The 27435-nt window shown below is 45.4% G+C and overlaps 1 protein-coding gene across 1 annotated transcript in view; it reads right to left on the bottom strand.

The window, feature by feature from the left end:
• Window positions 1-27435, bottom strand: part of RP1 (RP1 axonemal microtubule associated) — a 2616437-nt gene that overhangs the window by 1067135 nt on the left and 1521867 nt on the right. Inside the window, exons 41-42 of the mRNA XM_086965756.1 lie at window positions 20122-20200; window positions 12570-12704 (exon numbers count right to left, since the gene is read on the bottom strand). Coding sequence (XP_086821882.1) covers window positions 12570-12704; window positions 20122-20200 — 214 coding nt within the window. The remainder of the gene's footprint in view (window positions 1-12569; window positions 12705-20121; window positions 20201-27435) is intronic.

Genomic DNA, 27435 nt, shown 5'->3' with positions numbered 1-27435 from the left:
CCAAGGTGAGTATAACAAACTATTGAAGAATTCATGGACTAGTTTTCAACCCAACTGATCATCACTGAGGCCAGCAACTTCCTCTGGATCTTCAGTTTGCACTGGGGTAAAAGTAATGACACAGCTTTCAACCTGCACTCTGCTTCCTAAGGAAAATGTTTTCCTCCAACATTGTAAAAACCCATTCACTTTAAAGTATTATTATCACTCTTCCTGTCCATCAATGACCTAATTTATCTGCTTCTTACCACATGGTAAAGCATCACCCACTACCCTGAAGCTCCTTCCCTTTTGTTCCTACTTAATGGCAACCACAGACAGACCAATCGTTAAGCAGGATTTGCCATGGCCCCTGCCTGAACCTGATCCTTTTCCTTTACCTAGTCCTGCGACCAGGCCCAGTTCTTTTGGGGCCAGTTCCATCACTGTGAAAAGACTCTGTGCCGCATTATCCTCTCTACTATGACTATCTGATTTCTCTCCTGCACCCCAGCTCTCTCCCTTGTTACTCCAATTACTCTACTTTCTTGCCTTTTTACCGCTTTTCTGTGGTCTAATAGTTACCCAAATCACTCTTTGTTATCCTCTCTTTGCCACTTTGAACCTTTGCTTACAACTCTTTGCCGTTTTTTCTCTCTCACTTCTTCTATGTCTCTTTTCCCTTCTCAGACTTATTTTGCCTCTATTGTCTTCTCACTCAGTCTTTGCCTTTTTGACTTCTCACTCATTCTTTCCGCCTTTTGCTGTTTTTCTATGCTGTATTTACTTTTTGACCTCACACTCTATCAGATGATTCCGCTCTTAACCTTTTTTTCACCATTTGCCTTTGCTTTGCCCCTTGCAGAGCTCTTACCTCCTCCTTTTTCACACTCTTGCTTACCCCTTGGGCCTTTTTTCTCCTGCACTGTGCTCCCTCCTACTTCACATTATGTGTTCCATCCCCCACCCAACCCCTGAAGCTCCTCCCCTCTCCTGCTTCTACTTAATAATTAAACAACAAGGGGTGGTGATGGACAGAGTTTCTGAATAAAGCAGAATACTCTCACCCAGTCAAGAGATCAGGGCTAGATCCAACACCGTTTTTTAGCTCACTGCACCATCCCAGCTCAGAACCTGGCTATATGCAAATTAGTCTGTTCCTGTCCCAGTGCATGATGGGAACAGGGCAAACCAAACTACAAAGCCAATTCTTTCACTGGGAAGGAAACAAGATTCCGGGGACCGGTTTCTGGCATTACAGCCGTCTTCGGCCCGGCTTGCTTGAATCCTGATGGTGCAATGAGCAAGGGACTCACATCTGAGTATACCCTTCCACGCTTATGGTGGACAAAATAATTAAACAACAAGGGGTGGTGATGGACAGAGTTTCTGAATAAAGCAGAATACTCTCACCCAGTCAAGAGATCAGGGCTAGATCCAACACCGTTTTTAGCTCACTGCACCATCCCTGCTCAGAACCTGGCTATATGCAAATTAGTCTGTTCCTGTCCCAGTGCATGATGGGAACAGGGCAAACCAAACTACAAAGCCAATTCTTTCACTGGGAAGGAAACAAGCTTCCGGGGACCGGTTTCTGGCATTATAGCCGTCTTCGGCCCGGCTTGCTTGAATCCTGATGATGCAAAGAGCAAGGGACTCACATCTGAGTATACCCTTCCACGCTTATGGTGGACAAAATAATTAAACAACAAGGGGTGGTGATGGACAGAGTTTCTGAATAAAGCAGAATACTCTCACCCAGTCAAGAGATCAGGGCTAGATCCAACACCGTTTTTTAGCTCACTGCACCATCCCAGCTCAGAACCGGGCTATATGCAAATTAGTCTGTTCCTGTCCCAGTGCATGATGGGAACAGGGCAAACCAAACTACAAATCCAATTCTTTCACTGGGAAGGAAACAAGCTTCCGGGGACCGGTTTCTGGCATTACAGCCGTCTTCGGCCCGGCTTGCTTGAATCCTGATGGTGCAATGAGCAAGGGACTCACATCTGAGTATACCCTTCCACGCTTATGGTGGACAAAATAATTAAACAACAAGGGGTGGTGATGGAAAGAGTTTCTGAATAAAGCAGAATACTCTCACCCAGTCAAGAGATCAGGGCTAGATCCAACACCGTTTTTTAGCTCACTGCACCATCCCAGCTCAGAACCTGGCTATATGCAAATTAGTCTGTTCCTGTCCCAGTGCATGATGGGAACAGGGCAAACCAAACTACAAAGCCAATTCTTTCACTGGGAAGGAAACAAGCTTCCGGGGACTGGTTTCTGGCATAACAGCCGTCTTCGGCCCGGCTTGCTTGAATCCTGATGGTGCAATGAGCAAGGGACTCACATCTGAGTCTACCCTTCCACGCTTATGGTGGACAAAATAATTAAACAACGAGGGGTGGTGATGGACAGAGTTTCTGAATAAAGTAGAATACTCTCACCCAGTCAAGAGATCATGGCTAGATCCAACACCGTTTTTTAGCTCACTGCACCATCCCAGCTCAGAACCTGGCTATATGCAAATTAGTCTGTTCCTGTCCCAGTGCATGATGGGAACAGGGCAAACCAAACTACAAAGCCAATTCTTTCACTGGGAAGGAAACAAGCTTCCGGGGACCGGTTTCTGGCATTACAGCCGTCTTCGGCCCGGCTTGCTTGAATCCTGATGGTGCAATGAGCAAGGGACTCACATATGAGTATACCCTTCCACGCTTATGGTGGACAAAATAATTAAACAACAAGGGGTGGTGATGGACAGAGTTTCTGAATAAAGCAGAATACTCTCACCCAGTCAAGAGATCAGGGCTAGATCCAACACCGTTTTTTAGCTCACTGCACCATCCCAGCTCAGAACCTGGCTATATGCAAATTAGTCTGTTCCTGTCCCAGTGCATGATGGGAACAGGGCAAACCAAACTACAAAGCCAATTATTTCACTGGGAAGGAAACAAGCTTCCGGGGACTGGTTTCTGGCATAACAGCCGTCTTCGGCCCGGCTTGCTTGAATCCTGATGGTGCAATGAGCAAGGGACTCACATCTGAGTCTACCCTTCCACGCTTATGGTGGACAAAATAATTAAACAACGAGGGGTGGTGATGGACAGAGTTTCTGAATAAAGCAGAATACTCTCACCCAGTCAAGAGATCAGGGCTAGATCCAACACCGTTTTTTAGCTCACTGCACCATCCCAGCTCAGAACCTGGCTATATGCAAATTAGTCTGTTCCTGTCCCAGTGCATGATGGGAACAGGGCAAACCAAACTACAAAGCCAATTATTTCACTGGGAAGGAAACAAGCTTCCGGGGACCGGTTTCTGGCATTACAGCCGTCTACGGCCCGGCTTGCTTGAATCCTGATGGTGCAATGAGCAAGGGACTCACATCTGAGTATACCCTTCCACGCTAATGGTGGACAAAATAATTAAACAACAAGGGGTGGTGATGGACAGAGTTTCTGAATAAAGCAGAATACTCTCACCCAGTCAAGAGATCAGGGCTAGATCCAACACCGTTTTTTAGCTCACTGCACCATCCCAGCTCAGAACCTGGCTATATGCAAATTAGTCTGTTCCTGTCCCAGTGCATGATGGGAACAGGGCAAACCAAACTACAAAGCCAATTCTTTCACTGGGAAGGAAACAAGCTTCCGGGGACTGGTTTCTGGCATAACAGCCGTCTTCGGCCCGGCTTGCTTGAATCCTGATGGTGCAATGAGCAAGGGACTCACATCTGAGTCTACCCTTCCACGCTTATGGTGGACAAAATAATTAAACAACGAGGGGTGGTGATGGACAGAGTTTCTGAATAAAGCAGAATACTCTCACCCAGTCAAGAGATCAGGGCTAGATCCAACACCGTTTTTTAGCTCACTGCACCATCCCAGCTCAGAACCTGGCTATATGCAAATTAGTCTGTTCCTGTCCCAGTGCATGATGGGAACAGGGCAAACCAAACTACAAATCCAATTCTTTCACTGGGAAGGAAACAAGCTTCCGGGGACCGGTTTCTGGCATTACAGCCGTCTTCGGCCCGGCTTGCTTGAATCCTGATGGTGCAATGAGCAAGGGACTCACATCTGAGTATACCCTTCCACGCTTATGGTGGACAAAATAATTAAACAACAAGGGGTGGTGATGGACAGAGTTTCTGAATAAAGCAGAATACTCTCACCCAGTCAAGAGATCAGGGCTAGATCCAACACCGTTTTTTAGCTCACTGCACCATCCCAGCTCAGAACCTGGCTATATGCAAATTAGTCTGTTCCTGTCCCAGTGCATGATGGGAACAGGGCAAACCAAACTACAAAGCCAATTCTTTCACTGGGAAGGAAACAAGCTTCCGGGGACCGGTTTCTAGCATTACAGCCGTCTTCGGCCCGGCTTGCTTGAATCCTGATGGTGCAATGAGCAAGGGACTCAAATCTGAGTATACCCTTCCACGCTTATGGTGGACAAAATAATTAAACAACAAGGGGTGGTGATGGACAGAGTTTCTGAATAAAGCAGAATACTCTCACCCAGTCAAGAGATCAGGGCTCGAGACAACACCGTTTTTTAGCTCACTGCACCATCCCAGCTCAGAACCTGGCTATATGCAAATTAGTCTGTTCCTGTCCCAGTGCATGATGGGAACAGGGCAAACCAAACTACAAAGCCAATTCTTTCACTGGGAAGGAAACCAGCTTCCGGGGACTGGTTTCTGGCATAACAGCCGTCTTCGGCCCGGCTTGCTTGAATCCTGATGGTGCAATGAGCAAGGGACTCACATCTGAGTCTACCCTTCCACGCTTATGGTGGACAAAATAATTAAACAACAAGGGGTGGTGATGGACAGAGTTTCTGAATAAAGCAGAATACTCTCACCCAGTCAAGAGATCAGGGCTAGATCCAACACCGTTTTTTAGCTCACTGCACCATCCCAGCTCAGAACCTGGCTATATGCAAATTAGTCTGTTCCTGTCCCAGTGCATGATGGGAACAGGGCAAACCAAACTACAAAGCCAATTCTTTCACTGGGAAGGAAACAAGCTTCCGGGGACCGGTTTCTGGCATTACAGCCGTCTTCGGCCCGGCTTGCTTGAATCCTGATGGTGCAATGAGCAAGGGACTCACATATGAGTATACCCTTCCACGCTTATGGTGGACAAAATAATTAAACAACAAGGGGTGGTGATGGACAGAGTTTCTGAATAAAGCAGAATACTCTCACCCAGTCAAGAGATCAGGGCTAGATCCAACACCGTTTTTTAGCTCACTGCACCATCCCAGCTCAGAACCTGGCTATATGCAAATTAGTCTGTTCCTGTCCCAGTGCATGATGGGAACAGGGCAAACCAAACTACAACGCCAATTCTTTCACTGGGAAGGAAACAAGCTTCCGGGGACTGGTTTCTGGCATAACAGCCGTCTTCGGCCCGGCTTGCTTGAATCCTGATGGTGCAATGAGCAAGGGACTCACATCTGAGTCTACCCTTCCACGCTTATGGTGGACAAAATAATTAAACAACGAGGGGTGGTGATGGACAGAGTTTCTGAATAAAGCAGAATACTCTCACCCAGTCAAGAGATCAGGGCTAGATCCAACACCGTTTTTTAGCTCACTGCACCATCCCAGCTCAGAACCTGGCTATATGCAAATTAGTCTGTTCCTGTCCCAGTGCATGATGGGAACAGGGCAAACCAAACTACAAAGCCAATTCTTTCACTGGGAAGGAAACAAGCTTCCGGGGACCGGTTTCTGGCATTACAGCCGTCTTCGGCCCGGCTTGCTTGAATCCTGATGGTGCAATGAGCAAGGGACTCACATCTGAGTATACCCTTCCACGCTTATGGTGGACAAAATAATTAAACAACAAGGGGTGGTGATGGACAGAGTTTCTGAATAAAGCAGATGGCAGAGGCAGCATGGATGTGCCTCTGGTGTACCAAAGTCAAGCGAGTCTGCGCCCATTTCCATTGCCAGGATCCCTGGTCCTCCTCATATCTGCTGCTACTTCGCTGCAACCCTCCTTTCCTTGAATCCTGGTTGCACCTCTCTATGTTGCAACAGGGCCTTGCCGCCCAACATTAAAGGGGCATTCTGCACCACATGCCACTTCTCCTGTGTCTACCCCTCTCACACCCTTTTTTCACCTAGACCATTACTGTCCCCCAGAGACACATGGCACACAAACCTGCATACACCTAGCCCCTCAACCCCTGCCTGTCCTGCCTCCTCCTCAACACCTGCCTCCTTGACAGATAATCCATGGAAGATTGGGACCTCGTGCATGGCCACTGAGCAAAACCTGGCTGACCCCTATGTCAGCCCCTAACATCACCACAGCACTCCTAACCAGATACAAGATCCTATGGCAAGACAGAAGAAACAGACCTGAAAGGATGACTTATCATAATTTTTAAAGGGAACACCATCATCCACTCCACTCCACCACCTTTGTCAACACCAGCAACCGCATGGAACACCTGATCTTTAAACTTCACATCACCAACAACTACAACCTGAGTGGCACCCTTATTTACCTACTTTCTGTACCACAAGCCAACTTCAGCAATACAATTGTTGCTAAATCTCTTTGCCCTTCCAGTACTCAGCTCAAGCACCCTCATCATCCATGGCGACCTCGGCTACCACTTGAAGGATCACACAGACCCCAACACAAACAACTGACTGGAAGAAAAGTGATCCCTCGGATTGATCCAACCAGTGGATGGCTCCACCCATGCTGCCGGAAACCTACTGGACCCCATCTTCAGCAGCTTCAACAAAATCATAGAGGACAACTAGACATCGCTTACTTAGTCTGATCATGCCCTCGTCCACTACAGAATACCCATCCGGCACCACTGCGGAACTGCTCCCACCAAATCTGCACAACAAGGCTGAAACAAAATCTCAGAAGTAACTTGATCCTCAGAGCTCCTAAACCACTTACCACAACACCATTATGATCGCCCCTGATCCAGCCCCAACAACAACACCTGCATCAGCTCCTGCGCAGGCACCCTAGCTCCACTCGACCACCAGAACAAGGCCTTAAGCAAGCTGGTATACAGAAGTGCTCAGAGCCACCACATGCCGCTGCAAGCAGCTTGAATGCAGATCCATGATGACACACACAAGAGCATCTACAGATCAGCCCTCAGAGGCTGCCACCAACAAATCAGAGCGACCAAACGTTTGGCTCTTACAAACTGCATCAAAAACAGCAACAAGAGCTCCAGGGAAGTCATTGCCAAAGTGATGGATATCTCCACTCTGTACCCATGTGTCTCAATTCTTCAGCATCAAGAGCAATAACATCTACAATAAATTCAAACACCAGCCAGACGTATCATACCTAATAGTCATAATGCCCATCCAGCACTATTAAAAGCTGTGGCTCGTTTTGTTTCTGGTTGTAAGAAATTCCACAACATTAACCCTGGTCCTATCATCTCTTAACTGGCTTTCCAATGAAGCAATATCACAACTTAAAATGATCTGCATCACTTACAAAGCTTTTCACATGTTTAACCCCTCCTTTTTAACAGAGATGCTGAAAGTGTCATGTGACCTACTGAGGTCAAGAAATGCACCATCCATTCTTCATGAGCCTTCCAGTTTAAACAAGAAAACTCTATGAAACAATCTTTTTCTAGCCGTAATGCATGAATCTGGGATTTGCTTCTACCAGTTCCCTGTACCACTATCAAAAAAGAACTTAAACTCCTATTGTTCCATAGAAACTAAGATGGTGTCTGAGCAGTGGTTGGTGACTCAAATTTCACCCAGTTCCTTATTTGCCAGGATTGTAGACCTCCATACATTGCTTCAGTACGTGCTTACCTAGAAGTGATCTTACTTCATAATTTACCTTGCCTTATACCCAAATTTATTTTGTTCTAGCTCATGATATGACTTATATATTCACGAATGATTAGATGTATTTATACACATGTGTTCATTATTCATGTGCCTAGTTTGGTTCTTTTGTAACGACAATGAGCAAAGTTTGTGCCAAAAACACACACACCCAAGCACGCACGCACACACACACACACACACACACACACACACATATATATACATAAACAAATACTATAGCTCTTGTCAATGATTTCTTGTGGTGGTGGCAGTGGCGCTGATGGTGTTGTATTGGTGGTAAGTGTGGTCATGGTATGTGTATTGATGGTGTTGATGGTACTGATGGTGATGACATTAATGGTGGCACCGGTTGTGGACTTGTTTTTGGCAGTGTAGGTCATGGTTTTGGTTGCTATATAAATGGTATTAATGGTGGCATTACTGATTGCAGTATAGGTGATAATATTGATAGCAGTATTAGTTTTATTGGTATTAGTAATATTGGTGGTGATGGTATTAACGCTGGTTCTGTCGTGATGACATTGCTGCTAGTCTTCTTATTGATGGTGGTATCTATTGGTTATTCTATTGATGTAGGTGGCTTTTGTGACAATGATATTGCTGGTGTAGTATAGAAGGTGGGCGGTATTGTTGGTGGTTGGTGGTGCCGCGGTGATGGTAGTGATGAGGATATTAGTGGTGGTAGTATTGTGATAGTTATATTGGTAATACTCTTCCTGCATTGTTTGTTGTTTTTATTAACATATTTTATTGATTTTCTCGACAGAAATCAAACACTTGTTCAAAAAGAATGACACAATTCCATCTCATTCCCCTCCACTACACAGCTTTAGCTACAGAGAAAATGATAAAATATCCCCACCGACCTCAAGCAAATCTCCCCCCCCTGCAGAACAGTTGCCTTCTAAGTTCCCTTCTGCCATTTCTACATGGCCTGTACAGCAGTTTCAAACTGCATAGGCATGAGTTCTGCCCATCAAGAGGTGGGATATGGTAGTTACTGGGGTAAGCAATATGCTCTTGTATTCAGCCCAGCCAGCCCATATCTTGTTGAGTTTTTGTTGTCAGCCCCTTGCTGCATAAATTGGCTTCTCTAGATCTTTTCATTTGTCCACGCATGTCTTCCATACAGTCTGGGATGGGGCATCTGCTGCCTTCCATTGCCTGGCTTTGTCTCTTTTTTGCTACTAAGCGGCTTCACCATAGTAGGGCTTACTTATATCAGTTAACGTATAGATCTTCTGTGATGTGTAGGAGGGCAAATCTGGGGTCTCGGGCTGAGACTAATCCAGGATATTCCCAAGGCATGACAGGACTCTCTCCCAGATCAGAGTCAGGACCTGGCCTCTCCATGTTGTGTGTAGAAGGACACATAATAGCATAAAGCAAAGCAGTGACTGTGAGAAAGTGATTTGCTCCCATCTGTCATAGTCTAACGCAGGTATGGTAGACTCTATGTAAAACTTTAAATTGTGTGAGTTTCTATTAGGCAGCGATGGTCAAGTCTCTTGGAGAGCTTAAGGCTTCTCCCCAATCATCATCATCCAGCAGTCCAAGAGCTTTGACTCACGCCTCTCGCAGTGCATGGAATGAGTCGGGGTGTGATTCACCAGTGATTTGTATATGAATGATAATTTGTGTTTTAAGACTGTGTGAGTAGTATATACGCTTCTAGTGGATTGACTTCTCGTAACTCTGTTAGGTCAGTGACATATGGCATGAGTGTGTGTCTGATCTGAAAAAGCAACAGAACTGGGTCTTATGTATTACACATTCCTCGTGCAGGGCTGTAAAGGATTTGATGATGTGCCCCCAGGGCGGAATTACCAATGAGGTCCCATTTAGCAAAGCCCTTCAACGCCGTCACCTTTGGGAGTCACTTCCCATACCACAGTGGCATTTCTCTCGTCAGACGTCCAGCGCAACCCAGAGCCTGTAGGGAGTCACTCCACACCTGGTACACAACCTTCATGCAGGAGAGATCGGTCTCCCACATGGGATGTGTACTATTGGTGTTTTCTGCATCTCCTAGTGTTCTGAGGTGTATGCAGGTGAATTCATATCACAAAACCTCCACTCATTAAGGACTACTAGATGTGATGCTCTGTATTAACCTCTTTGCTGCAGCGGCAATTCCCCCGCAGCGCTAGGGGGTAGGGGGGGCCACGCACCACTCCCATGCTCCTGACGGAACCGCTCCATCACGAACCTCGGGCGCCCTGTGCTTGTGACTGAGCGTTTCCGTCACGGCCCCACCCGCTCAATAAAATGCGCCGCGCAGGCGCGAAATCAGTGCCACGCAGGCGCGCCGAGCGGGCCGTGACAGAACCGCTCCATCACCAGCACAGCGCTACCGAGGCTGGTGATGGAGCGGTTCCGTCACCAGCATGGAAGGGGTTAAGAGAGAATGTCGGGCATATCTAGACTGCCATTGTAGGTGGTTTTGAGGCATTTGGTGAGTGCGACCCTGGGCTGCTGTCTATTCCAAAGGGAGCAGTGTACTGCCTTATTGAGGTGAGTGAAGATGGGCCTAAGGTTGGGATATGGAACATTTTGGAGTTAGTAAAGTAGATGAGGGAGACTAACCATCTTAAAAATGGCTGATCTGCTGAGTTGTAAGTGGAGGTTTTCATTCCTCGCCCTATGGATGTCCTTTGTGACATAAACCTCTGGATATCCTGCTGTACTTATTTCTGAGGTCTCCTGCCTACGGTGTAGTCTGTGCCTGGTTTCCCAGGAGATTTAGTAGGGATGTTGTTGTGTTACTACATAAGCTATTGTGGTCTCCAAAGATCATTCAGATCTCGAGGATCCTTGGGCAGGACCACTGTGGATATAACAGGAAATTAGAACATCGTCTGCATATAGAGCTATCTCGTCTGCCACACCAGGGCTCCACTCGAACCCTTGGACAAGTGCATCTTTTCTTAAACTTTCCACCAATGGCTCAATAGCCAATTCAAACAGTAGGGATAATAAGGGGCAACCCTGTCATGTGCCCCGCTGGATTGGAAATATGGGGACCCTAAGCCTCTGATGCGGACACAGGTAATGAGGTCACTGTAAGCAGTTTGATGAAGTTTATGTATTGGGGGACCAAGTTCATTTTGGTACGGAGTATGAAAAGGTAAAGCCAGGAATTAAATGCTTAATGGAAGTTGATTAGGAGTAAGGCCAGATTTTGACCTCTATGTTGAGGAGGGAGCTAGGGCAATAGGAAAAACACCTCGTGGTCGGTAGGCTTGGTTTAGGTATTGCAAATATGTCTGCTAGCTACAGGTCTAGTGAAAGTTGTGACCCCTTGAGTGCCACGGTGAACATGTCCAACATTGACTGACACAGACAGGTCCAGTAAGATGTGTACAACTCTACTGGGTATCTGTTAGGGGCATGGGGTTTTCACTGATTGGAGTTGGTTTTAGGCCTCCCCCCAGGTCCTCTAATGTGATGTCTTTCTCCAGCATTAGCCAGTCTTCCGTGCTGAGTCACTGGGTGGGTATATCTGTCAATCAGGGAGCGTTGTCAGGCATGGTGGGTCCATTGCCACTGGAGAACAAATGTGCATAATAGTTTTTGACTTCAGTAGCTATTTGGGGTTCAGTGGAGATAACATTTCTGTCATCATCTTCCAGATGGCATATGGATGTTTGCAATATGACATGTGAGCAAAGGTGGTGCAGGATTTTGCTCTCCCCAGTGATAGATGTGTCTTTGCATTGCATGCCATGCCAGTCGTGCTTCATCCGTGAGGGTTTGTCGTATCAAGGACTGAGTGTGAAGAATACTACTGAGTAGGGCTGCATCTGGAGCTACCACATAGCTTGCTCCAAATCGAGTAGGTGTATTTCTCGGTCTGTCACCTCCTGGAAGTTTTTTTTTATTGTTTCTCGGCTGCATAACTGAAAATGACCCCTAATATGGTGGCTTTAAGCACCTCCCATAAGGATGGTGCATTGTTGGTGATGGTAATACTGATGATGATGGATATGGTGTGGCGTTAGTGGTGAAATCGTTCGTCATGTGTGGTTGCAGCGGTTCTGCCCAAGTGTTTATATATATTTACAGGTGTGCATCTCATACAGGTGCCTTCTAATTGTTTTTGTTTGCCATATTGTTCTACGGTCAAGATATCCTTTCAATGTGATAAAAAACGCAATTAGAAGGCCATGGAAAGGTCAGACTCACACTCTAGTCATGATAAAAACATTTGAAAATGCCTGCTGCAGTAAACATAAACAAATGTGCTGTTATATATTCAGTGCATGTATAAGACAAATAATTGAATGTAACAAAAGGTTTTATGGTTGAGTGTACTATTTAGGAATAAAATAGACCCTAATTAATTGCAATGTAAAGACTTCATAGGATATTAGGTGATACACCACTCAGTAAATATAATGAAATGAAACATAGATGCTCCTGTGGACAGATTTAAGATGCCATTTGGAATGTCTGAAGCCAATAGCTGAAAGAAGGTTGTCCAAGTAAGCCCATGGCGGAACAGGGCTGATCCAAAGACCATAGGTAATTTGTAACCAGTATGTCTTGCCGTAGCTGTACTGTCACCACATACCTAATAAATTATCAATATTATTATTAATAGTAGTAGTAGTAGTAGTATTAGCAGTAGTAGTGGCAGCACGAACATGGAGAACATGTCAGCAACTAAAATAAAGTCGAAATGTATTATACCAAAAAGCATTCTTCTTGTTACCTGTAACTGGAATTACTGTTTCAGTGAACTCCTTCTTCGAGTGTTGACTTATCCACTCATTGTGCACAAAGACATATTCAGCAGATGGGAAATATCCTTCTTCTTTTACAATGATTTTTTCCAACAACCAGATATCTAGTTACAATAAAACAGTGATAGCGTTAACCATGGTTTTTGAGCAGTTCAGACACTTGATCATGTTTTATTTGGTTTCCAGGGAGAACAGAAAATGCTACATTCAATGGGTGCAGTACATTAAAAAGTCTCATAAACATTAGTATCACAAGAGAGGATTAAACATAGTATATCATGACAGATGCAGGTACCACACAGTACTGCGTTGTGCCACAAATAGCAATTATGACTAACTACTTGAATGAGGTAAGAATGCGGGAGAACTGTACAACAACAAGAGTGGATAAATCAGGACGAACTTAGGTGCAGTACATAGTTATGGAAATATATTGAGAATCAGTAACCAAATCTCTATCTAGTTCAGGAAAGGTTGTCATCTGATTTGGGGTTTATCTTGGGTACAAGTGTGTCCATTCTGTCAGTTCCACAGGTTTCCAATGTTGGAGATGTAGAAGTTGTATCAAGGCCTCATCAGCCTGTGTCCATTTATGCAGTTACAATTTCCATTTATGAATTTCAGGTGCATGTGTAGGCTTCCAATTAATGACTATGGCTCCCTTAGCAATGACCATTGCTAAATCGAGGATTTTGCTAATCTTTCTGGCATCTTTCGGCTTTGGCATTAGACTCAGAAGGCAGATCTTAAGATGTAATAACTGTTCTCTATTTATTCAGGACGAAAGCACATTTTTTATTGTAACCCAATAATTCCTGATAATCAAATAGGACCAACACCATATGTGTTAATGTAGCTTCTGCGCCTGCACGTCTAGGACTTATGTCATGTATTACAGGCAAAATCTTGTGTAGTCTGGCTTGGGAGAAATATGTAGGCTCTAGATAAATTTAAACAAATTTCAGTTGAGCATTCCTAGACTCCTTCCCTAAATCGTTAAGTGCAGACATCAATTCAACATCTGTAAATGCTAATTTAAGATCCGCTTCCCATCGGGCTCTAAGACCAGATAGTGTTACCGAGCAGGCAGAGCGAAGCGATCTAGATACCCCAAGTAAAAAGAATCTGTAGTGTGTGGGCTAACTCAGGTTCATCGTCTGATGGTTGCCAAATAGATTTAATCACTCAGGTTACGGTTAAATGTGTAAGAAATTGGCCAATGGAATCAATGCATTTGATTGCAGCTCTTCAGTCAGCAGATGGCAAGAGTCATACAACTGTCAAATCAGTGTGACGTTTGCATCGGATCATGTTGTGACATTGATTTTTCAGTTAGTGCTGTTCTCTCTACACAGAACCCATTTAGGATGCTCCAGTGCATAGGAGTGGTGTAGCTTAGACATTTGGAGATATTTATGCCAACAATTTCGGGTCACCACAAATAGGCAAGATGCGTCATATGAGAGTTGTCTCCTACCAAGTAACTGGTCTGCCATTGTGGTGTTTACCTAGGAAGGCACAACAAATTACACATCAGGCAAAAAGGGCTGACTCAACCAGAAAATTGTCCAATAGAGCTACGCAGCTATATAATAAGTCTGGAAGGCTGGAACTCCAAGGCCCCCTTCCTCAATTGGTAAATATAGTTTGCTTGGAGCTACTCTATGTCTGCCATAATCCCATATCAACTCTCCTAATAGGGAGCTCAACTCTCTGCATACACTTCAACAAGTTTAACAAGTGCAGGGATTAGCATTAGATGAAATGCTCTCGCAAGACATATAGCCTTTTCCTCCACGACAGGAAAATAATATATTTAAAGCCCAATATGCTTTATTTACAAATTAGTCTTAGCTGTGCTTGTCCGTCTCTTAGGCAGTTGATGCTTTTAGTTATAAGATATGAAATGGTGATATTTTTCTGTTCAGAAATATGATTCTTAAATGGACAGCTAGGGAGATAAAGGAGAGAAAGAGAACCTGGTCTGCGGGCAACCATTTCACCTCGATTAATAAAGTCTTTCCCTAATGTAGTGTAGGTGTGATCCTAAATCAGCACAAGATATGAGTAAGAACGTCAATTACAGAAGAAAGATATCAATTAGTTGCAAACACTCATGTGTAACAAACAATTTTTGATTCTTAAATCAGACGTCAGTGTATCAGATCTTATAGGACATATCTGATTTATATTTTTTGCACAAAATTAAAAACAATAATGGTCCTAGATGTCCACAGACTGTCTGACTATTTTCTACAACAAATTGAAACATCTAAACATTCTGCCAAAGAACTCTATCAAGTTTTCACTAAACTTCCCAAACCCTCAGAGAATAGATGTGGCAACTGCAGTCTATCTTTTTGTGAGGAAATAGCCTCTTATTTTTTTGATAAGGTCGAACAAATGTACAATTCATTTACCTGTACTAGTATCACTGATCCAAAACATCATCACTTTTCCAGCACTAGATTCCACTCTTGACCCCAAGTTTCGGACTAAAATCTTCAACCCAAACTCAGCCAATTCCCATGCAGACGTATTTAATCTACTCTAGTCCACCAGATCGGGATCACCTCAAGATCCCTGCCTCCCTTCAATTCTCAAAAAGGTTCCAATTCCTGTTGTCTCTTATCTTACTAACATTTCTAATAGGATGTTCTCCTCCAGGACCTTCCCAAAACTGTGGAAAATGGCCTCCATTCTTCCACTTCTCAAAAAAACGAATTTGGACCCAGACAATCCAGCAAACTATCACCCTATCTCAAGGTTTTCATTTTCAGCAAAGATAGTGGAAAACTGATTAATTTACAATTCACACAGTTCATTCAGGATAATCAGATACTGCACCTCGCCCAATTCGGCTTTAGAGCTGAACATAGCACAGAGACAGCTCTGATCAAGACTACTGATGAAATAAAAACTATTCTTGTTAAAGGAGAGTCTGCAGCACTTATACTCCTTGATTTGTCTGCGGCATTCGATACTGTGGATCATGCCACCCTCATTGATTGCCTTAAAAAATTGGGCATCACTGATAAAGCTCTTAGCTTACTCCAGTCGTTTTTAACAGTCAGGAAGCACTCAGTCATATTGGGAAATTTTACATCTAGGCCCTTTTCCCTCCCTTGTGAGGTCCCCCATGGTTCCCCCCTGAGTCCTCTACTCTTTAATATCTATGTCATTGAACTCTCCTCTGTGATGAGATCCTTTGGGTTTTGGCCCACTTTGTACGCTAACGACATGCAGATTGTCGTATTGACCTCCAACGACGTAGAATTATTTCCCAGTTTCACAACTGTATGAGAGCAGTCAGCAACTGGACGGGTAAGCATTGCCTTAAACTGAATTCCAAGAAAATCGAGGTAATTCTTTTTGGCAATAAACCCCATTTCTGGAACTCAGCATGCTGGCCTACGGAGGTAGGAACTCTCCCCATCCCGGTCCCAAAAGCGAGAAATCTGGGAATAATCATTGGCGAGAAAGTGAATTTTAATAAGCATGTCTGCTCGGTCATCTCCTCCAGTTTTAATACTTTGAGAATTAAGAAGAAAATCTTCCCCTTCATTCCCCCCCATTATCTTCAGAAAAACTGTTATTTAGTTACTAATTCTTTATAAATTGGATTATTGTAACTGCCTGGACGTTAAGCTCCAAACACAGTACACAAGGAAATTGCAAAGCGTTCAAAATGGAGCAGCAAGGCTTATCCTTGATCTGCCCAAATTTCATCCTGTTTCAGCTTCTATCAAAAGGCTCCACTGGCTTTAAGTGGTTAACCGGATCAAATTCGAGGCATTGTGCCTTACTTATAAAGCCTTACATGATTCCGGTCCTGTTAGAAATGGAATTTCTGGTTGGCTAGGGCTTGCGCCTAAGCCAGGCAGAAACCACGACGCTAATCAGGGCAAGGGAGTTACACGTGAAAGATAACACCTGCTCACCCCCTTGATTCTTTGGCACGAGCAATCAGGCTTATCCCGGAGAACATGTGTAAAGAATTTGCGCAACCCACACAGCAACAACATACTAGGCCCACCACAAAAGGTACTCCACACAAGGTTATATCAAAAATAGCCTTTGTATTGTTATATTGAACATTGGAAGAATAATCACACAATATACACTCTGCCAACTGGCACTGGGCAATATTTACAGGGGATTATATACAGAGTACAGGGCCACTTGGACCACTGTCAGAACCATCACTTAGTAAAGATAGTAAATGGAGAACATATAATAAGCATAGAACACAACCAGTAATTACTGGCAAACACTGGACTCAGCATCATCCTTTACCATAAATCATATTATGTACAGTATCGCATTAGGCGTGAAATATATCCTGCGCCAACCTCATAAGCCTAAACATATTAGACCCTAACCTCCTAAGCATAACTCACCTTAAGAAATAATCTCACTAGCATAAACCACCATAGAGGATAACCGAAACATCAATACAGTATGCAAAACTTCATAATCAAAAACCACATTTGGAGGAATAAAACAGGGTGCGTAAATCATACTGCATAAATCACATTTCCTAGCACCACATCCATTACAATAGGGCCTGGTGCCCTACAGACCTAACAGTCACCCTGGAACTGGCCTTCTCAAAGGGGCTCAAAATGCCCTATGTCCAAAATGTCAGGGCGGCTGCCAATGCAGCAGAATCCATGTGCGCAATTTCGTAGACCTAAACTTTGCAGCTAGCACTAAGTGCTGCACAGCTGTGAAAGTATGGGGCCTGAAGGTGGGCACTCAGCGGCACAGCTCCGCAGGTGCGGTGGCCCACAACAGCAATAACGATGATTTTCGTAGTACGGCAAATGCGGGCACTCAGCTGTTCAGCTCCTCAGCTGCAGCGGGCCACAATAGCAGTAGCGATGATTCTCGTAGGATAGCAAATGTGGGCACTCAGCAGCCACAGCTTCCCAGCTGCAGTGGCCCACAATAGCAATAACGATGACTTGGTAACACAGGCAAATGCGGGCTCTCGGCGGCAACAGCTCCTCAGCTACGGCGGCTCACAATAACGATAACAATGACTTTGGTAACACAGGCTAATGCAGACTCTCAGCGGCAACAGCTCCTCAGTTATGGCGGCCCACAATAGTGATAACGATGACTTTGGTAACAGAGGCAAGTGGCAACAGCTCCTCAGCTGCGGTGGCCGAAAATAGTGATAATGATGACTTTGGTAACACAGGAAAATGCGGGCTCTCAGCTACAACAGCTCCTCAGCTGCGGCGGCCCACAATAGCGTTAACGATTACTTTCAGCCTGCGGTCCTCACAGTAGAACAAGAGGCTATGAAATTCTCAACAGAGGCCTCACCTGTGAGGAGAATTCCCCTCAAATAGGAAACCAGACGTCTGATGGGTGAAGTCAAATATCCCTGAGACTTCAGCAGGAGGCAAGCTCAAATCAGGCCCTTGGATCGTTGCTTCAGCAAGATGGATTAAAGTTTCAAAGTCTTTCTCTCTAGTTACACAGGCAGAGGTTCATCTTGGCCTCCAGAACTAACACGTTCTTCCTCCAGGAAAGAATTAAATTATAGCGCTCACAGGGCGCAGGAAGCCATAGCTCAAAAATCAGCAATCAAGGTGGCAATGCAGGGCCCAGGGAGGCAAGCCCTCATGGCAGTTCCTCCTGGGACCCAGCAGCAGCATGTCCCAGCAGGATCAGGAACAGCACATCATCCCAGAAGAGCACCATAGAACTGAACAATTTCATGGGGTTACAGCCCCTTTACTTACAAAAGACTTTGTTCTCAAAAGTCACAAGTCACTGAACCCAGCCAGAACCAGTTCGTTGTGGTCCTGGAGCACTTTGTTTACAAGGCTGCATCCTGCCTTTGAGGAACAGGGGGTCTGCCATCAGCCGCACAATGGGAGGTGGAGCCATCATTCACCTTGCCGGGCACAGCCCTGCTCAGATCAAACAGTCACCCCTCCCCATACTCCAACTGCAGATCTCTCTAATCAACCCACTTCTGGCTCAGCCTGGCCTGTCCCTCCAAAACCAGACATGAAATTCACATCAGGCGGGCAGACACATAGCACACAGAAATTACCAACTTATAAAAGTGGCATTTTTCACATAGTCATAATAAATCTGTGCACACCATTGCGCAGCATTTATTCTCACAATTTCATACATCAAGACTTGACCATACTGCTACACTCATAACAGGAATTACCACTGACACACACTGAGCAGGGAATTCCCAATGCATTCCTATAGGAGGGAAGGCCACACTCACTACCACTAAATTTAACAGAGAGCGCACGTACTTTACACTGGACCACAGGGCTAAAGTGTCCAGCAGCCTAAAACTACGAACACTACACAGAGAAAAAGGCTGGGAAAAAATGCAAAAAGTTTGGGGGTGAACCTGCAAAAAGGGCCAAGTCCAACACATCCCAGTTACCTTAAACAATCCTTCCCTTGGTACATACTCAATCGAGACCTATGATAAAAAAATACATTGATGATCTCTCGCCCTAGATTTAAGAGACTCAAATGGAGGGTGGGGGGGGGGGGTGGTCAGTTGTTTCTCTTCTGAAGCTTTGCTGCTATGGAACAGCTTGACCATAAATATCAAACAGCTCAATGTTTTTGAAAGCAAGACCTGCAATAATTTCATCTACAACTTACATAAAAGTATGTAAAAGCCAATTAAAAAAAATACTTTTTATTAATTGGTTTCTATGAACTGGTAAATGAAATTCATCCTGAAAGCTTCCAATAAACCGTTCAGAAAAAATGGTTTCTCAGTAACGGTATTCTATTACATTTTTTCTATGAAATCACATACAGCCTACTGCTATAGTGTGCTTCAGTGATGCAGAGAGTAATGCTAAACACGGGCTTCTGTTGTCCGCCCTCATTTCTACAATGGGTACTGTTATACCTCTGGCAGAAAATCTTCAGTTTTTGCTGGCAGTACAATAATGTAATTTGTGTAATAAGGGCCATTAAAACAGGATTGAGTAATTATTGTACTGGGGGGAAGCGTTTTATTAATAAAAGCCCCTGTTTTCCTTTCAAATTAAAAAGCCACAAATAATCCAAAGAACTGAATTGAAAGTCCTTATCATTACACTGCAACAGAGGTAAAGGAAATAAGACCTATGTTAGGTTCTCTGCCTGATGTGGAGACATTTTTGTGAACAGGAATCAATTCATAGACAAAGCCCTATGGCATTGTGGGCCACAGACTGCATTTTATTACATTTAATTTAATTAGCAAAGACGTTCTTCAAAATTAGGTTTGGAGAGCATGGTCCAAATGTACGTGAAAACATAAAATATTGTGTTACAGTATTGAATGACAGTGTAATTGAAAAACGGCAAATAGTTTTTTTATGATTCACATTTACATACTGTATAAATGTTTTCGCATTTTGAATTCTCTACCAATGACAAATCGAAATAGTTGATTGCTAATGCAATAATATAAAATGGATTATAGTTTGACTATAATTTGAACTGATATTGTTTAGTATTTAAGATATTTACCTTTCTTTGAACTGCTGAATTCTATGGTTATTTCACGTAGTTTGCCCAAATGTACCGCAGTGAGGCTAAAAACATCCACCTGGAATTAAAGAAATGTGGGTTTGTGCCTTGGTAACTTTGTGCCTTGGCAGAGTTTTTGCAATTCATAACCGAATGAAACGAAATACATTTTCCAGTTTCTCTTTGTCTACTCGTCACAATGTGGAGTATCTATTTCTTTTTCACTTTAGATGTTCTGCTTCACATCATTTATTTATTCGTTTGATTTTATGCAGGGTATTTGTGGCATAATGAGGCAAGAATGTGCTGTACACAGCGTAAGGGTTGCAAATTAACCAGCCAGTACAATCATTATACAAAGCGCAAAAACATAATGGAAGAGAGCATTAGACTTGGGGCCATATGTATCATCAAACCAATTTGCATTTCCTAAATAGCGAATTTTAAGGAATCGCTATTTAGGAAATGCAAAATGGTATGTATGAACAAAATCGCTTTTTTATAGCGATTCCTTACCATTCCTAATTTGCGATTAGCAAATTGCTAATCGCAAATTACCCATTAATTTCTATGGGCCAGGAGGCCCATAGGAATGAAGGGGCAATTTGCGATTAGCAATTTGCTAATCGCAAATTAGGAATTTTTTCAAGGGTTCAGGGGTGTCTCAAGAACACCCTGCTGCACCCCTGAAAAAGACATTTGGAGGCATATGGCGCACATACATGCCCTAAGGGCATGTATGGGCGTCATATGGCACCTTTGGTTTTTTGGAAAAAAGCATTATTAAAAGAATTCGCAACTTACCAACAACTAGAAGTTGGTGGCAATTTGTGATTCCTTAATGGCATTTTTTCCATATTTTTTCGTTGATACATTGCATTTGAGGAATCGCAAAATTTGCGATTCCTTAAGTGCAATCGCAAAATAAGGAATCGCAAATTTTGCGATTCCTTATTTTGATGCAAGAATGTTTGATACATACCATTTAGGTAATTATCATTCGCAAAGGCCGAAAATCGCAGAATTTCGGCCTTTGTGAATGCTAATTAGCTTCATACATATGGCACTTACAGGCACATGCATCAAGCGATTTAGGAATCGCAAACGGTGCGTATCGCAAAAATCGGCCGTTTGCGATTCCTAAATCATTATTTGGGATGCATTATCCTAAAAGTGAAGAAATCGCTATTTATGCGATTTTTTAAAGTGCGGTTGCTTTTAAGGAATCGCAATTTTGCGATTCCTTAAAAGCAATGCATGAAACTGAAAAAAATTGCGATTTCGCAATTAGAGAGAAAAAATTACCATGAGGTTGGACCTCATGGTAATTTTTTGCAAAATGTCAGAATTATGCAATTTTGTGCATTTTTTTAACTTTCATGTTGTGCACACACATGCCCTTAGGGCATGTGTGTACACAATATATGTGCTTTGTTTGATTTCAGGGGTGCAACAGGGTGTCCTTTGGACACCCCTGCACCCTTGAAATCGCAATCTCAATTTGCGATTAGCTAATTGCGAATCGCAAATTGAGATTGTCTTCCCATTCATTCCTATGGGCCTCTAGGCCCATAGGAATGAATGGGAAGGGATTCCCTAATTGCGATTCGCAAAATGCTAATCGCAATTAAGGAATTTTAAGAAATCGCAATTTATTTAGCGATTTCTTAATGCATAGGCATTTGCGATTCCTTAATTGCGATTCCTTAAAAATCGCAATTAAGGAATCGCAAATGCCGAGATTGATGCATGTGCCCGAAAGTCCGGGCCAGGGTCACGTGTACATGGGGTCAGATTTGAGGGTAAATGTAAATTCAGATTGTTTTAGTTGGATTGACAAAGAAACTGGGGGTAATTCCTAAAGGCAGAACTACTCCATGTACGCATAATATTTTTTGTGAATGGCCCCCAAAAATAGTACTTAAGTACATATTTGCCAAAATACTCCACATAAGTATGGAAATATAAAGAAATTCAGAACTCTCTAGTTCCTTCTTAGCCAGCGAATGTACCCCAGACATTACTATAGGTTGTAAATCCTTAGCACAAGAATTCAATCTGTCCGGCCAGCATGACTCGTTGGTAGGGGGGCGGGACGGGGAGTTCGCAGTGGGGAGGGGAGGAGTTAAATCATATTTTTTTTAAAGAAACTTACCTTCCCGGGTCTCGTGACATCGCAGCTCCTGGCCGGGTCCCATTTTCCTGCTCTCCTGCTGAACAGAAATCAGGCAGCCTCCCTCCCCTACCCTCAGCCAATCACAACACTGAAATAGCAGTGTTGTGATTGGTGGTGAAGGCACCCAGCCGGGAGCCTATGGGGAGACCATTTTCTCCATGTGCAACCTACATGGAGAAAAGATAGAGTGCGCAGGACTGGTTTGGTCGGCCCCATAGGGCCGACCAAACAGTCAGGGCCCGCAACATTGGGCAAGACACCCCTCCCCAACCTGCCCGCCCCCAACCAGGCATACCCTACTGCTTTCTCGCAGTGCGAGAAGCAGAAACATAAAATGGTAGTTTTACGGTTTTATGTATCTGCTTCTTGCACTGCGAGAAAGCAGTGGGGCGACGCTCCTCTGCCCTAATGAAGGAGCCGACCCTGAATTGAATGTGGTCTCCTGACAAACAGCGGTAGGGTTTATACACTTCAATCGCAAACACATCTCTTTGTTTACACTAAAATGTGTGCTACTGTTCAATTTTGTTTGTTCAAGGCTCTGACGTACAGAGTATGAAACAGCTCAGGCACAAAGCGACCATAAACTCTCCCACAATTGCCAAGGAGGCTGCACAAAAACTGGTAGAATTAGCAATCACAGAGAGGTTGAATGGCCAACGTCCAGAGCCCAGTGGCTTGTACCGCTGCACGGATTATGGGAGTAGTCAAGGGAGTGCGGGAGCTCTGAGGTGCCTAGAAGCACGGAAAGTCGACATGTAGGGGAGGGCTGAAGTACAGGCACCAGGAATGTTGTGGAAAAACTGAGGTTTTAGACACATGTCCCAGTGATGTTTCTGCTAAATGCAATTAAGGTTGGTTTTAATCACATTTTCTTGTATTAGAACATCTATTCAAAACAGCAAGTAGAGCTTTCAATATTCAATACACAGCTATTTGTAATTTTTTTAGATGAATTCCTCATCTAATGTACTCGTTTGCGCTACAACGCTTCCTCAGGGCTTGCCAGCTCTACATAAAAGTGCAAAACTTAAACATTAAAATATGTTATAGGATGGATGCACGGAAATGCAGTCATATCTTCAGCCATTTTGTATGACAATGTTAATAGAGTTGAAGTTATAAAAAACAGAACTCTCAGCAACCACGCTGAATATCTTGAATTTCTAAACGTTAACATGCAAATGCAACTTTCTATTTTAAAACCGGTTGGCATGTTTCTAATTTAAACCTGTGAAACAAGGTGCTAGTGATGATAAACACGACGAGGCTCTGCCTTCCGGAGACACTTTGCTGTAAATTACTTACTGGAAATGAGTATTTGTGGCACTGAGCTTGTCATGTGATGCCTGCTGAAAGTGATTCCCCCACAGCCATTTACAAGTCATTCTGTCACGTTGAGGAAAAAACAAAGCTTGCCTTTTCAGATATGGCATTGCCTGTCAGAAACATTTAACTAAACTCTCTGGAATCAGAGCAAGCACATTATACTAGTATTTCCACTTAAACTTCTAGCACCCAATTCATTACACAGAGCGCTGGTAATTGCAGTTTTTAAAAATATTGGATATTTCTTTAAAGTAGTTGTTTATGTCTATTCATCAACGAACACAAGGACAAAAAAATTAGTCAGCTGAACAAAATGCAATCTGAAAAATAAAGAACATATAGATTTATGAGAAGAAACCTCCAATATTTACTATTCGCATTTGCTAATATTACACCTATGAGATGCTTAAAACCATAGCCAAAAAACAAACAGGTACATCCTTGTTAATGAAAGAGGCTGGTATCCAACGTACCTCTCTCATATATAACCGAACATTATTGCCACCGAGGCCTTTTTTTTTCGATTGAACATTTTCTATTCTCTCTTGTACTCTATAACCACTCCATATCAGATGAGCGCCTATTGTGGAGCACATCCAAGACAAAGCGCCAGATTCACAAAGGTAAATTTGGTCAAAAACATAAAATTGCAACCAATATACTGTTATCCCTAAAAGATATCCACAAAGGGGTTCCTGATAGTGTAAATGCATTGAGAAGTGTGAACTTCTCCACCACGAGCACTGAGAAACCAGAACTCATACATTTGATGTGGGAAGTGGGAGTTTAAGGCAATATTTGCCTTGGAAGTTTGGGCACACCCATAAAAATGTTTATTTGTGGGGGCGTGGCTGAAGGCGTCAAGATGGTCTAAGAGTGCTTCGGACCCTCTCCGTCATCCGCCTTGTATCCCACGGACATCAGCACCCATCCACAACCTTACCTGCCCACAGTGTGTTCCCCAACCAGCTGCGGTGTTCTGGTGCCGGCACGGGGTGTCTGTGGCCTCCTGTGTGCAGCAGCCTGTTGCGCCCAGTCGCGGCCTGGCTGTCTCCGTGGGTGCGGCCCCTTGTTGGTGGGGCCCGGGCGCCTGCTGAGCGGTGACCAGTGATGCTTGGAAGAGTCGGGCTGCTCCCGCAGCCCCGATTCGGCACACGGCCCCGGTTCGGCACGCGGCCTGCACTCCGGGGGCGAGGCTGAGCCTGCAGCATTCCGCATCCCCCGACATCCGATCGGCCAGTACGTCAGCTGGCGTTGGAGGAGGAGAGGTGGCGGCGGTGGCGAGGGCCTACCGGATGCAAGGCTAGGTGGGCCTCTTGCAGAGGGACTTGTGGCATACATTTGCGGTGAGTGGGGGGACTGGCTGTCACCTCGGGCAGCAGTGTGGGTGTAAGAAGCCCCCCCCGTCTGCCTCCACTCGCTGGGCTCCAGGGGGCGCCCTGTACCTCCAACCCGAGGGATGGCTCTGGACCAGGGGCTTGGGGCGGCGGAGCTTGCAGTTGGGCCCACAGAGAGAAGGCAGCACTGAGTCTGACCTCCTGCCGCCTGGTTGTATCCTCTGCTGAGTTAGGGGGTGACTTTCCCTCACTTCGTCTCAGAGGCGGGGATCGGCTGCACTGTCGGGCAGCAGCGAGTGGAGCCCCCCTCTCCCCTACATTTATCTTGCCCTGGAACTGTGTCCCCTCCTTTATTGGCACTGTGGAATCGTAATCAGTGTGAGCCGGCACGGAGCGCTGTGGTGGTGGGGCCCGGCCCGTGGCGGACACATTCGGCCATCTTACCGGGTGGCGACGGGCGCTCCCATCCGGGCGGGCCTCTGATGGGTTGGCCCCCTGCCTGCTGGACCTTTGGGTGTGTTTGTGCCCCCGCCCGCCCTTGCCCCCGGGCGGCGGTTAGCGGACCCCGGCTGTTGTGGAGGTCGGCCCACACACCATTCATCAGCAGTGGGCCTGGCCCCTAGGTGAGGAAATTTTGGGCCATCACATCGGGTGTCACTGGGGAATTCAGTTGCGGAAGTCCTCCGGCTGATTGTTGGGCAGAAGCCTTCCGGGCCGGTTTGTCACTCTGAGGATCCCTCCCGCGCGGGGGGGTGACACCGGAGATACCCTGGTCTAGACGGGGCACAGGGTTGTGCCCTTCGGGTTCTGTTGGGCCTCCAGGCCTCCCCGTGATCTGTGATCGATGCTGCTGGTGCCGCGCCCCTTTAGTGGACGGTGTCTCCTGACTACTTCCACCTGGCGATGCCCCAAAGTTGCTCACGGACTATCCACACATCGGCGGGTCCCTGGGCCACCCTCTCCCACACCGAACTTTCATCCCCCCTTGGTATCTTGCGGCCAAAGCAACACTGGGACCTACCTCCGGCCATGGGGAGGGACAGGGGCCCGAACCTATACTGGCCCCTACACAGACCAAAATGGACCGGTTTACTACCTCCGAGTGGGAACCTCACAAGGGGGCCATGGTGGACCTCCCCCCACAAGACAAGGATCTTGCCACCATCCTCCAGGCTATCAGTGCCTCTCAGGCTTCTGTTGAGGGGAAGATTAGGGAGATCAAGGTAGACATGTCCCTCATCAGGCAAGACCTTCGCAACACCACTGTGCGACTGACAGAGGCCGAATGCCGCATCTCCACAGGCGAGGATGACATTTCCCAAATCAAGGATCAGGTGGCCCAACTTCGTGCTCACACTGGGGAGCTTCACAGGCGTGCCGAAGATGCTGAAAACTGCACACATTGCAACAACCTCCGCCTGGTGGGGTTTCCTGAGGGAGTGGAAGCAGGAAAAGCGGCCACCTTTGTTGAAGGATGGTTTAAGTCCAGGATGCCTGGAGATGCTCTGTCAACATGGTTTGTTGTGGAGAGAGCCCACAGGTAATTGGCACCCCAGCCTCCTCCTGGTGCTACACCCCGCCCCATCATCCTAAAAGTCCTCAACTTCAAAGACCATGATGCCATCCTGCGGGCTGCCGCGGCGAGAAGTCACCTCAGGTTCCAAAATCATGTCATTATGGTATTCCCGGACTCCACCAGGGAAGTCCAAGACCTCCGGCACTCCTATACGGAGGTTAAGAAGAAGCTGCACACCCTGGGCCTGCAATATCAGCTCCAATTCCGGGCACGCCTTTGAGTCATTTTTCAGGGCAAAACACAATTCTTTGAGTCTCCCCAAGAGGCATGGACATGGTTGACGGAGGAGTGTCCCATCTGCCTCCGGCAGGATGACTCATCGGAGCACACGGGGTTGCAACCTGTGGGGCGGAGATCGCTGGGTCGCTAAAGCCGGTGTCGCACAAGGTCTCGTAAGGGGCGCCAATCATGACTATTGACATCCAGATCCTTCAGTGTGGCGGCTCCCGACTGTCGTGACTCCTCCAGCCAATCAGGCTCCCTGCCACGTAGCAGGCGCCGCTCCGCTGAGAAGTTAGCGGGCTCGTCCCTGCTGCTGACCCAGGTGGATTCGGACCTTTCTGGCACTCCCACTCTTTAGCGGTCAGTTTTGGACGTATGCCCGCCAATGGGGTGGGGCGCTTCACGGGGGGGGGGTCATCTGACTTTGATGGACTTATATGTTTATTAGGATTGCTTCATGCCAATGCAGTGGTTATCCCTTCTTCTGGAGGGGTCCTCCACGCTACCAATCCAAGCGTTTTAGTTTGGTTTAGTTAAATGGGGGGTCAACAGATGCTTCAGTTCCCGAAGTGTAGGGTGGGGGGTGGTTTGGGATTGTTTTTTTCCCCTGTTGTTTTTCTTTTATTTGTTCTGTCGTTTCAGCTTCCACGGACAGGTATATGCTTCATCTTCAA

This window comes from Lissotriton vulgaris, chromosome 4_1, assembly GCF_964263255.1.
Source record: "Lissotriton vulgaris chromosome 4_1, aLisVul1.2, whole genome shotgun sequence".
Taxonomy (NCBI): domain Eukaryota; kingdom Metazoa; phylum Chordata; class Amphibia; order Caudata; family Salamandridae; genus Lissotriton; species Lissotriton vulgaris.
This window is presented reverse-complemented; position numbering and strand designations above follow the sequence as displayed.